This window comes from Ovis aries, chromosome 15, assembly GCF_016772045.2.
Source record: "Ovis aries strain OAR_USU_Benz2616 breed Rambouillet chromosome 15, ARS-UI_Ramb_v3.0, whole genome shotgun sequence".
NCBI lineage: Eukaryota > Metazoa > Chordata > Mammalia > Artiodactyla > Bovidae > Ovis > Ovis aries.
Genome location: NC_056068.1, coordinates 31,483,320 through 31,496,884, shown reverse-complemented (window position 1 = coordinate 31,496,884; position 13,565 = coordinate 31,483,320). Strand labels below are relative to the sequence as shown.

The 13,565-nt window shown below is 47.7% G+C and overlaps 1 protein-coding gene across 1 annotated transcript in view; it reads right to left on the bottom strand.

The window, feature by feature from the left end:
• TECTA (tectorin alpha) overlaps window positions 1-13,565 on the bottom strand; it is an 81,485-nt gene that overhangs the window by 36,104 nt on the left and 31,816 nt on the right. The window contains exon 10 of the mRNA XM_042232999.2: window positions 8,755-9,356. Coding sequence (XP_042088933.2) covers window positions 8,755-9,356 — 602 coding nt within the window. The remainder of the gene's footprint in view (window positions 1-8,754; window positions 9,357-13,565) is intronic.

Here is a 13,565-nt window from a genome sequence, read left to right as displayed (position 1 = left end):
CATAGACAAATCCAGGTGACCCAGACATTCCCCCGCCCCCGCCCACCACCGCTGTTTTAATGATTAGTCTCTGCGAGGCAGCCCCAGAGGGTGGTAGAAGCAGGTTGAATCCAATCTTTGCATTTAGTGTCGTTTCTGTCACTCAACTGTTATTATTAGGATTTGAACAGACTTAAATGACTATCCTTTGTACATTAATACACCTATTTATTTCAGTGCCTTCTGTTTATAGTGTTATTTCCCCCAGGAGTTCAAATTGTTTTCTCCAAGGTAATGAGAGGGTAATAAGAATTCAATTAAAGTTTAGACTAAAATATCCAAACCTAGAACTCTTACGTTGCTATTTCCAGCTCTTCCGTGGATTTATCTTAGACAAGCCTCCATTTATTAAACCCTTCAGGATCTTCTTTTTCCTGAAGAATGACTTGACTTTGCTGGTCCCTCTGCCAAGGATGCTATTCTTTACCCGTCAACATCCTTCTCATCCCCCAGACCCTGCTCAAATGCCAGCTCTTCTATAAGACAAGATTTTTGGAGCCTGTGGTCAGAATGAATCACTCCCTCGTCTGGGCAACCAGAACAAGTTATTTATACTTCTCTCCTGTTCTTCTGCACCTTTGGCCAAGATCAGGCACGCATACCTGCTACTGAAGCGCATATGACAGCAGCCTCATATTACAGCTGGTTGTCTACACCTCTGTCTCATCTACAGGCTTAGGAGGAACTACACTTTATCGATCTATGCATCCACCTCCACCTCGTTCCCTGCTGGGCGCCCACCACAATGCCTCACGTGGAGAGGGTACTTGAGACATGTTTCCTCCTATATATTTTAAGTTGAGAAAACAAGGAAATCCCTGAGCTTCAAACTCCAGAACGGTACGGCCCTTGCACCATTTTGATTCAGATCAGTCAAATCCTGCAGCTTGTGGCTGGGTGAATGCATGCTGGAAAACAAAGACTGTTGTGAGGGCTAAGAGAGAGCTGATCTTCCTGGTGGAGAAGAAGGTGGCTGCCTTTTGGAGTGGTCTGAGGTTGCTCTCTGACCGGAAATAACCTCCCCTTCTGACGTCCTTACTCTCTTTCTCATCTGACACTCCCACCCCCAGCCCAACCACCTTAATTCAGACTCTGATCACCTTCCACCTTGACTCTTAAACACTCTTACTCCTCTCCCTGTCCTGGTCCTCCGTTCTCCTTCATTCACTCTTCACTGCCTCTCCAATATTTTTTTAATGCAATTAATACTTAAAACCCTCTCTGCAATGTGAATGAAATGGGGGATATGGTTAACACATCAGACAGGGCTCTCCAGGAGCTGGCCCCTGCCTCTCAGGCCCAACCCACTCATTTCCTGCACCCCAGCCATACCCAGCACTTCACTGCTCCTCAAACGGACTGAGTTGCACCACTCCACATGCCACCCCCCTTGCTGTGAGTGTGATGGTGCTTTCTGGGCCCCTTCGGGGGACCCATCCTCAGCAGTTGTGAATGTGGGCTAGTGATAACTCACAGCTGGTCTTGGCCACAGGGGAGCCACCTGGCCCAGGAGGTTATGACCTCCTATTCCAGCCCCACCTCACCCTAAGGGCAGCCGTTGGCCAATGCCTAACCAACACAGGGGACCGATTCTGTATGCGGGTCACACACCAGAGTTTCCGGTGACTGAAACTGGTGTCCAGCTTAGACCACATCCTCTCTGAGCTCCCTGCTCCTGATGTATCCCTCATTTTCAGGCACCACTTTCTCAGACTCTGCCTCTAGGCGATCAAACCTGAGACAGCACTGATGCTCCTCCCCCATCCCCCCATTCTCTGGGGGCAATATTCCCCCTTCAAATTTCAACTCAGCTATCTCCTTGTCTGTGAACATTTGTCCAGGCAGGATTCACTCACTCATCCAGTAGCTATCAGTCTGGCACTACTGTGCACCAGCCACCATGCTAAATGCTAGGATAAAGCACAAGGCTCTTTCCTCAGGAGCTCACAGGCGTGTGGCCAAGACAAGTACATAAGCAGGTCTGATTGCCTGATAAAAGTTAACAGTAGAGATAAACAGACGCACAGGAACCAGACTCAGCATGGGAACAGAATCAAGGATACCTACAGACGGTGGTGCCCACACCCAGCTCTGAATGGTGAGTAGTGCTGGCCAGTCAAGATAAGTTAAGAGTTTGGGATTAAAATATACACATACTAGATAACTAGTTAGGATCTACTGTTCAGCACAGGGAACTCAACTCAATACTCTGTAATGGCCTATATGGGAAAAGAATCTACAAAAGAGTGGATATACATACATGTATAACTGAGACACTTTGCTGTACACCTGAAGCTAACACAGCATTGTAAATCAACTATACCCCAATAAAAATTTTTAAAAATACACACTACTATATATAAAATAGATAACCAACAAGGATCTACTTGTATCACAGAGAATTATACTAAATGTTCTATAATATACAGAATAACCATACTCATTCTATAATGGAAGAGAAGGTAAGAAATATATATGTGTGTGTATATATCTATATACGCATGTGTGTATAACTGAATCACTTCACTATATACCTAAAACTAACACAACATTGTAAGTCAACTATATTTCAATAAAAATTAAAACCAGAACAAAACAACAAAAAAGAAGGAATGAGAGTGAAGAAAAGGGAATCCCAAGGAGAGAGCATAGCCCAAGTCAAGGCCAAGAGGAGAGAAACAACCTCATAAATATGAGGAATTACAGCAATTTAATGATGCTGGAGCACACAATGTGACCTCGGGGATGATGGGAGATGAAGATGGAGAGATGGGAGGTTTCTGGACCACGGAGGGCCACGTATATAATGTCCCATGAGATCAAGCTTGAAAGAGACTCATTCATTTCGCAAAAAAAGTCACCAGTGATCTTAGTAAAAGAACTTCAGTAGCATGACGAAACCAGAGGTTAGACTGGAGAAGCTAAACAGCAGACAGGGGATATGGAAGCAAAGATGACTCCAGGAGTTTGGTAAGAAAAGGGAGGAGAGGGATTAGATAGGAGAGGGATTGGGTTGAACTGGGGTCAAGGTTTGTCTTAGAATAAATATGTCTATGGGTTGAAGAGAAGGACCTGAGACATGGGAGGGGGAGGAGATGACAGATGGGCAAGGGCCTGAGAAGGCAAGACAGAGATGGTGCAGGTGGGTAGTGGCTGTGGAGGGGGAAGAGATGCCTCATTCTCTGGAACAAGGAGAGGAGGTGAAGATGACGTGGTGATGGGTCATTTCAGTGACAGGGTGGAGGAGGGAAGTGGAGGAGGGAGATCACATCTGGTAGGCACAATTCTCTCAATAAGAAGGCCTGGAGCTCAGGTGACATAGGTTCCATGTAGACCCATAACACAGGTGCTCAAGGTCACCAAGAGACACGGAGGCCGAAGGGCCTCCCACCAGCCTTGACAACACACGCGAATAAATGAGAGGCTGTGTGCCAAATGGCTCACGTGCGCTGGCTGGCGTTTCTCCACGTTCTCTGTTCCTGGCTACTGGGCGTCAAGCAGGAGGTGACACCGTGCGGAGGTCTTGTACCTGGATTACAGCTGAGAGGCTTCGAGAACCCGGGCAAGCAAGGCCTCAACATAAACAGGCCGGCTTGGCCTCTCCCATCTCTGAAGCCCCGTGAATGCCGCCTCCATCCCTCCATCCCTGCCCTGTCTGTCCTTGCGAGTGAGAATGGAGGGAAGGTGGGAGGCCGAGGAAGGAAGGGGTCAGTAAGGAAGTGGTGCCTGATGGATGGAGGAGGTGGGCACAGAGGAGGAAGAGGAGGGCGCGGGGGTCAGTGTGGGGCTATTTGTTTCTCATCTGAGTATCGGAAATAAGGCCACAAACTTGCTTTTCAGTGGAGAGCTTTCCTTCAAACAGCTGGCCTGGACCTGCTGCCGCCTCTTCAGCTGCTCTGAGGTCCCCTCACACCCCCCACCTTGCTGCCCCTCTGGGTCTCCACGGACGATTCCTGGTCCTCCTTCTGGGCCTGGCCAATGGACACCTTCAGGGCTCAGCTCTGGGTCATCTCTTCCAGAAAGCCTTCCTTCTCCACCCCCAGGTAGCTCAGGCAACCTGTTCTCTCATGACACCCACCTTCCCGCCCACACATCACATTTTTCTGGGATTTCACATCCTGTTAAAGTTACCTGCGAACATGTCTGTCTCTCCTACCAGACCCTGAGTTCCCTTAGCACAGGAGCCCTGTTTGACTCATGTTTCTACCCTCAGGGTTTGGCACAGGACAGACATCAATACAAGCCCGTCAAACACAGCTGAGCCAGAGTGATGTTCAAAGGTCCTCTCTTCTCTGCTGCCCACAGGATGAGCAGTCAGTGTTAAAGACACTGGCTGTGAGGGTCCTGAAAGCCTTCCCCTCGGCCTGGACCACTCAGGACCTGGCTGTGTTGAGCCTGGGCGAGATGGAGGACAGGGGCCATCTCTGGAGCTCAGGCTGTGGACGGCTGACGCTCGGGCTGTGCGATGCCCAGGAGAGGCTCCCCTCTCCTGCTCACCCCACACCCTGCCTGGTACACACAGCATGTTTATTTCTAGTTTTCCTCAGCTTAGTGGATTTCCCCATATCCTCAGTACTGCAGGGAAAGAGAGTCACAGAGGGACTTGGCGTGCCAAGGAGTCCCTTCCAGGTCACCTCTGGTTTTGTGTGCACCAGCAGTGACCCGGCTCTGTTGCTGTGTTTTGCCCGGCGCTTGACTATGTGCTGTCATTATGATGGCCGTTATTCTTCTCAGGGAGAGATGGTGACTAATAATAACATCATGGGAAAAACAAATGCAAATCATTGAACAAGCAGATCCTGTACTGCATGTTAATAATTCAAAGTAAATGCTAAATCTATTCCCCAGGCCCCCGAAGGAAAGAACCTTCAAGCATCCTGAACCTGGTCTTCCTGTCAGAGATTGGAAAGCTATATACTCTATTCCCAGCTTGGGCATCTTAGGACATCTAGGGACATAGAAAGGCAGGCTGTGGAATGTGGCCCCTCATCCCGTTAATCAATTCCTCCTTGCTGCCCATGACTCTCTAATTACTCCCTGTTGTAGACCGAGTTGTGTCCCCCCAAAAGATACACTGAGGTCTGAACCCCCAGGACATGTGAACATGGTCTTGCTCGGAAATAGGGTCTTTGCAGATCTTAATCAAGTTAAGATCAGATCATGCAGTGAAAGGGTGGGTGGACCCTAAATCCAACGACGAATGGTCTTAAAAGGAGAGAGATCTGGCGCAGGGGGAAGAAAGTCATGAAAAGATGGAGGCAGAGACTGGAGGTATGAGGCCCCAAGGCAAGGGTCACCTACAACCACCAGAAGCTGGGAGAAAGCCTGGAATAGATGCTTCCCTAGGACCCCCGAGGGACCATGGCCCTGCAAACACCTTGATTTCAGACTCCTGGCCTCCAGAGCTGTAAGAGGGCAAGTTTCTGCTGTTTTAGGCCATCTGGTCTATGATGCTTTGTGATAGGAGCCCTAAGAACTAACATACTCTCTGAGAAGAAGAGACCAGCAGTGTGGTTCTCATGGCACTTGACTTTTTAGCCATGAGTGCATCTCAAGAGACATGTGCCTGGAAGGTGAGCTGACCCAAAGAGAGGGAAACACCCAGTGAGAGTGGGGAATCAGCCTCTGGGGAGGAGAGAGGGAGAGCAGAAAAAAGAACAAGTGTTCATGAGGATCTGGTGTCCACATGTGAAGGTAACTGGGTCAGAAAACATAGGTAACCTCAGGTGTCTACTTAACTAAACCTCAAGAGTGTGTAATGCAAGGCAGAAAATACAATTTCATAGTACACTGGATGAGACAGGGCTTACGAACAGATTGCATTTTAAAAGAAGAGAGCAATCTGAAAAGTAGAAAGGTGGAAGAGTGTTAAATGTCACAGAGAGAAGGAATGACATCAAAGTTTATAAATCTCAGGGTAGAAAAATATCAGAGGAGGAGCAAAGCACAAATAGGGTGCCGCCACATGGACAAAATGATTGATGTCTTTGTTTTAACACAATTGATGAAAGTGAAGGAGAGAAGGTATTGTAATGAGTGACTTTGACTATCCAGACATCTGTTGGAAAACTTATGTGGCCAAAAGCAAGGCACCTGATATATTCCTAACTTGTCCGGGTGGCAATTCAATCTTCCCAATTGCTGACGAAGTGACCAGCGGCAAAATGAAAGTCATAAGAACCTTGGAAGAAAGGGCTTGTTATGTCATCTGTTTCCTTTATTTGACAAACGTTTTGAGTGTCATGGCACGCAGTATATTCATTTAACATAAAGATGGATTAGGTGTGGTTCCCACCCTCAAGAGGCCCACAATGAGTATTGAGTGAGCCAGACACAAACATCATGGAAAAATGCACTATGATTAATGCCTTCAATGACTGAGGGACCAACCGTTAGAAGGAAACACATAGGGAAACAGTAGGGGGTTTGGGTGAAATATCCAAGAAAGAGAAGAGGAATGTCCATAGTGAGACTTTCATCTTAGGTGCTAAAAAGGCATGTTTTCCAGTAAACGTGAAAGAGAAGACAGTTTAAGAAGCAGATGGCTGGTGAGAGCCTGTTGTAAAGCACAGGGGGAAAAAGGTACAATCTGTTTTTAGGACACATATTAAGTTAACCTTAAGAATGCATTCCGATATACAGAGGGTACAGACAAATATGGGCTTCCCTGGTGGATCAGTGGTAAAGCATCTGCCTGCCAATGCAGGAGACTTGAGTTTGATCCCTGGGTCGAGAAGACCCCCTGGAGAAGAGAATGGCAACCCTCTCCAGTATTTTGAGCTTCCTAGGTGGCTCAATGGTAAAGAATCCACCTACAGGAGCTGCAGGAGATACAGGTTCCATCCCTGGGTCAGGAAGATCCCCTGGAGGCAGAAATGGCGACCCATTCCAGTATTCTTGCATGGGAAATCCCACGGACAGAGGATCCTGGCAAGCAACAGTCCATGGGATCGCAGAGAGTCAGACACGACTGAGCGGCTAAGCTCAAAGACAAATACTATTTGATTCCACTTACATGAGGAACCTAAAACAGTCAAATTCATAGAGTCAGAAAGCACACTGGTATATGCCAGAGGCTGGGGTGGGGAGGGGATGGCAAGTTAGTGTTTCATGGGGACAGAGTTTAGGAAGGTGAAAAATTCGGGAGTGGAAAATGACGAGGTGCACGATATGAATGCGCTTAGCGCCACTGAATTGCACGGTTTGTAGCGTTAGTCGCCCAGTCGTGCCCGACCCTTCGCAACCCCATGGACTGTAGCCCACCAGGCTCCTCTGTCCACGGGATTCTCCAGGCAAGAATCCTGGAGTGGGTTGCCATTTCCTCCTCCAGAGGATCTTCCCCCACCCAGCGATCGAACTTGAGTCTCCTCCACTGCAGGCAGATTCTTTACCATATGAACTACAGGGAAGTCTCAAATTGTACAGTTAAGTATGTTTAAAAGAGTATGTTTTATATTATGTGACTTTTATGGCAATAAAAAAAAAAAAGCTAATAAACCTCCGTTTGTCATAGAAGGGGGTTAAAGGAAATCCTAAGAAAGGAAAGATATCAGAAGAGCTGCCCAAAGAAGTCTTTAAGTCAGGATTTGAAAGGGAACATATACAAGAGCAAGAAGCACTTCCTTAGAGCTATATTACACCACAGACCTGGGAAGATAGTGTTAGAAGGCTGACATCCTAAGTCAGCTCCTCCAAAATGCTAAAGTAATGGCTTGTTAGGGTCCCTAGTTCTACTTAGGGTGGGCCCTTGAAGAAGGGGTGGCCAGGCTCTTGCTGGGGCCGAAGTCCACAGGCCGGACTTTGGAGGGCACAAAACTCCTCAACCCCTACCTGCTCCTGTCTTCAAGGTCAATGGACAGACAATGTGGGAAAAAGTAAGATTATAAGGGAGCCCCTAAGTGCTCCAAATGTGGGCAAGACTCTTGAACTCCTGGGTTCCCTGGGAACCAAAGGGAGACTGGAAGAGGCGGAAGGAGGCCCAAGCAGACAAATGTTTTTATCTCAAAGAAGAGAAAGAGGGGCTTCTCTGATGGTCCGGTGGTTATGAATTCACCTGCCAATGCAGGGGACACGGGTTTGATCCCTGGTCTGGAAAGATCCCACCTGCCGTGGGGCAACTAAGCTTGTGAACCACAAGTACTGAGCCCATGCACCCTAGAGCCTGTGCTCCGGAAGAAGAGAAGCCAGCTCAATGAGCAACCTGTGCAAGGCAACCGGGGAGTAGCCCCCACTCGCCACAACTAGAGAAAGCCTGCGCACAGCAATGAAGACCCAACGCAGCCAAAAACAAATAAACTACAAGGCAAAGAGATGGGTTAAACAACAGTACACTTGCAGATGCCTAGCCTGTACTAGGCGTGCCTTCTCCTACATAGACAGCAACTGCCCGAGGCCACATGACAGTAGGCGAGCCGGGACTCCATCAGGCTGTGCCGTCCCCAGCACGCTCTGATGTGGCATGAAAGGCTGAGGTCCTAGAGCTGGCTCTGTCCCTAACTCAGTGCCGGTGACCTGGGTATTTTCCTGTCTGAGGGCTCCATTTCTTATCTGTAAGATAAAGTGACAGGAAATCTGCAGGGCCCCTCTCTGCCCTGACATCCTCTGCTGTTCCTTGGATCCTGGGCCTGCCTGGTTAGCTGCAGCCTGGCTTGCTGGCTCGGGAGCCCCGTCCTCACATCCCCACGGCTCCCCTGCTGGGGCCCTGCATGCACTCACCAGCACTGTGTGCTTGTAGGCCCTGTGGATCACGATGCTGTAGCCCCACACGGTCACGTCCACCTGCTTGACCCACAGCGCCAGCGACGGATCTCGGTCCTCGTTCTTGGCGGTGACGACGAACTTGGGGAATGTGTCTGAGTTCGGCCTGCTTCCTGTGGTGCACAGGATGAGCGGGCAGCTGGTCTGGAAGTCAAAGGGGTAGCCGTCAAAGGTCAGGTAGTGGCCGTAGCCTGAGACGACGCAGGAGGCGTCGGTGCGGGCCTGGCAGTAGTAGAGGCCGCCCTCCTCCATGCAGTACTCGTCGTCCTTGCAGGGGATGGTCTCACAGTGGACGCTGTTGTCCGTGCCATTGCAGTAGCAGAAGATCTGGCAGTCCAGGTCCACCCAGAAGGTCTCGTTGGTGGCCAGCTGGCGCCCTTCGAAGCTGCAGCCACACTCGCTCCGGGTGACGCACTGGCTGCCTTGCAGGGCGTAGCCCTCGTCACACTGACACCCCTCGGAGCAGGTGTCCACACAGATGGGGCCCAGGGCCAGGGTCTCACAGGTCTCCGTACACGTCATGCACTCCTCGAAATGGCTGTTCTCCGGGCATTCCAGAGCTGAGGGTGAGCAAGGAGAAGAGGGGCTTGAGAAAGGGACAGAGAGTAGAGACAGGGTTTGTGTGCACTCATCAGCATGCACAAGTGCGTGTGCGTTCACAGGTGTATGCACGTGTATGTGCGTGTGTGTGCATGCATGGGTGTGTGCAATGCACGTGTGTGCCTGTGTGTGCATGTGTATATGCGGCCTGTGACTCTTATTTGTCCGGCGCAGTGGGCTCAGCGAGTGCCACGTGAGCAGCACGCCGCCAGCTTCACTGGGGGTGATCCATCCGAGACTCCGTGAGCCTTTGTCATGTGCCCCTAGCGCACTTGATTTCTCACATAGAAGATTCTGGGAGGACAGGCCTGTTCTGAGCACCTGCAACATGCCAGGCACTGTTCTAGGCATTTTAGTGTGATTTTCCCAACAACCTGGATGGTAAGGACAGTCGAATCACCCTTGTCTTACAGGTAAGGAAACTGAAGTTCAGTGACTTCACCCCGCTGGTAAGTACTGGAGAGAGATTTGAACCTGCGTCTCCTGAATCTAAGTTGCCAAACTCAAAGACTTTGGAAAGAGAGTCCTGGAAGGAACAAATGCTTTGAGGCCACAGAGAGCTGGGGGTGCGTCTCTGAGCTTCAGTTTCTTCTTTTATTAAATAAGGACAATGCTTAACTAGGACCGCTGTTCTGAGGATTAATAACCTAATATGCCAAGTCCACAGTAGTGACAGTAAACTCTGTGCTCTTCCCCCTCTTATACTTCCCTCCATTACAGACAGGTTTCAGGGTGGTACCACCACTCTACAAACTGGACTCCCCCTGGGTCTTTCGTCTCTCTGCTCCTGTGCCCTCTGACCCCTTCCAGTGCCTCACTGACTTCAGAAATGGTCACCCCCACCTCCTCTGTTCACGCCCTTGGCCCCACTGGCATAGCCCTCACCAGGTAAAATGCTACCCATCTTCCAACTTCACTTCAAGTTGTGCTTCTGTCTAGAAGCCTTCCTTGATGGATTAAGTCTCTGAGTCACTAAGCACGGCACGTAATAGAAAATCATACATAGCTCACCGTGGGGTTCTGTGTAACCTTCCCATTCCTCTTTATTATTTTTGTTTGTCAGAATTTGATATGAGCTGGGGTGAGTCCAGGAGCAGAGAAGAAATCTACCTACAGGTCTGTGTTGTCTGAAGATCTGTGAAGGTCCTTACCCATCATCTCCTGGGAGTTTAAGATCTTGCCTTTAAGGCTCTCTTTAGGTATTATGTACACTATCACTCCTTAAGAGGGTTTTATAATCCAAGGACACAAAGGACACTATAGAGAAAAAGCGCCTGACAGTAATAGACCTGCTGATGAGTACCAACTCAACAGTTCCGCACTGCGTACTGAAAGCCAATCTTTTTTTTCCCTCTGGGCTAAGGGGTTGTCTCCATTTCTGTTGACTAGTTGAAGGCTAGTTCAGCACTAATAAAATATGTCTGTGGAGAGGGATTTTCACATTTGTCTCTAAATTATGAATGTTCTAACACTGACTGGAGGTTTATGGTGATAGCAAATAACATGACTTATTTAAATGGCTCCCGTTTTATGAATTATTGTGTTGTCTGAATGTGTCTGAAAGTCTGGCATATACAGAAGCGAAGTAATAAAACTTCTCCTGGCCCCCAAAATGTCTCTGAAATTACTTAATTGGGCAGTCTGACTCTGCCAGTGAGCGCCGGTTAAAAAAATATCCGAACACAGAAGCAGCGGTTGTTTCTCTCCAGGCCCAAAGGAGATTGTGTTCCTGACTTGCAGTTGTCACGCAATCCAATCCCCACTCTGCAAGACCCCGGCCAGACTAACCTCTTAGTACTCAGAGACTTGATTATAAAGTGTGTGTGCTCTGGACTGCCTCACCAGACCCATCCACGCATTCTAGGGCATTCTCAAGTGTGTGCCGTGACCCTCCACCCAGGCTCCATATAGCTGCTGCTGTCCAAGTGTCTCCCTCTAAAAGAGGTACTTAAAAGCACTTGCTCCAGCTCTGCAGGCCCTGATGAAGGATTCAGTTCAGTTCAGTTGCTCAGTCATGTCCAAATCTTTGTGACCTCATGGACTGCAGCAAGCCAAGCTTCCCTGTTCATACCAACTCCCAGAGCATGTTCAAACTCATGTCCATAGAGTCAGTAATGCCATCCAACCATCTCATCCTTTATCATCCCCTTGTATTCCCCTTAAATCTTTCCCAGCATCAGGGTCTTTTCCAGTGAGTCAAATCTTTGCATCAGGTGGCCAAAGTATTGGAGCTTCAACATCAGTCCTTTCAACGAATATTCAGGACTGATTTCTTTTAGGATTGACTGGTTTGATCTCCTTGCAGTCCAAGGGACTCTCAAGAGTCTTCTCTAACACCAAGTTCAAAAGCATCAATTCTTCAGTGCTCAGCTTTCTTTATAGTCCAGCTCTCACATCCATACATGACTACTGGAAAAACCATAGCTTTGACTAGATGGATCTTTGTTGGCAATGTAATGTCTCTGCTTTTTAATATGCTGTCTAGGTTGGTCACAGCTTTTCTTCCAAGGAGCAAGTGTCTTTTAATTTCATGGCTGCTGTCACCATCTGCAGTGATTTTGGAGCCCCTGAAAATAAGGTCTCTCACTGTTTCCACTGTTTCCCCATCAATTTGCCAAGAGGTGATGTGACCGGATGCCATGATCTTAGTTTTTTGAATGCTGAGTTTTAAACCAGCTTTTTCACTCTCATCTTTAACTTTCATCAAGAGACTCTTCAGTTCCGCTTTGCTTTCTGCCATAAGGGTGGTGTCATCTGTATATCTGAGGTTATTGATATTTCTCCTGGCAATCTTGATTCCAGCTTGTGCTTCACCCAGTCTGGCATTTCACATAATGTACTCTGCATATAAGTTAAATAAACTGGATGACAATATACAGCCTTGATGTATTCCTTTCCCAATCTGGAACCAGTCAGTTGTTCCATGTCCAGTTCTAACTGTTGCTTCCTGACCTGCATACAGATTTCTCAGGAGGCAGGTAAGTTGATCTGGTATTCCCATCTCTTTAAGAATTTTCCAGAGTTTGTTGTGATCCACACAGTCAAAGTCTTTGGCATAGTCAATATAGCAGAAGTAGATGCTTGTCTGGAACTCTTTTGCTTTTTCAATGATCCAACAGATGTTGGAAATTTGATCTCTGGTTCCTCTGCCTTTTCTAAATCCAGTTTGAACATCTGGAAGTTCTCAGTTAATGTACTGTAGAAGCCTGGCTTGGGGAATTTTGAGCATAACTTTGCTAGTGTGTTGGATGAGTGCAACTGTGTCATAGTCTGAGCATTCTTTGGCATTGCCTTTCTTTGGGACTGGAATGAAAACTGACCTTTTCCAGTCCTGTGACCACTGATGAGTTTTCCAAATTTGCTGACATATTGAGTGCAGCACTTTCACAGCATCATCTTTTAGGATTTGAAATAGCTCAACTGGAACTCCATCATCTCCGCTAGCTTTGTTCACAGTGATGCTTCCTAAGGCCCACTTCACTTCGCGTTCCAGGATGTCTGGCACTTCACTTTGTATTCCAGGATGTCTGGCTCTAGGTGAGTGATCATACCGTTGTGGTTATCCAGGTCATTAAGACCACAGTTCTTCTGTGTATTCTTGCCACCTCTTAATATCTTCTGCTTCTGTTAGGTCCATACCATTTCTGTCCTTTATTATGCCCATCATTGCATGAAGTGTTCCCTTGATACCTGTAATTTTCTTGAAGAGATCTTCAGTCTTTCCCATTCTATTTCTATTGTATTCTATATAGTTTTTCCCCCTCTATTTCTTTGCATTGATCACTGAGGAAGGCTTTCTTATTTATCTCTCCTTGCTATTCTTTGGAACTCTCCATTCAATTGGTATATCTCCTTTTGTCCTTGGCCGTTAGCTTCTCTTCTTTTCTCAGCTATTTGTAAGGCCTCCTCAGACAACCATTTTGCCTTTTTGCATTTCTTGCTCTTGGAGATGGTCTTGATCACCACCTCCTGTACAATGTCACAAACCTCTGTGCATAGCTAGTTCTTCAGGCACTCTGTCTGTCAGATCTAATCCCTTGAATCTATTTCTCACTTCCACTGTATAATCATCAGGGATTTGATTTAGGTCATACCTGAATGGTCTAGTGGTTTTCCCTACTTTCTTCAATTTAAGTTTGAATTTGGCAATAAGGAGTTCATGATCTGAG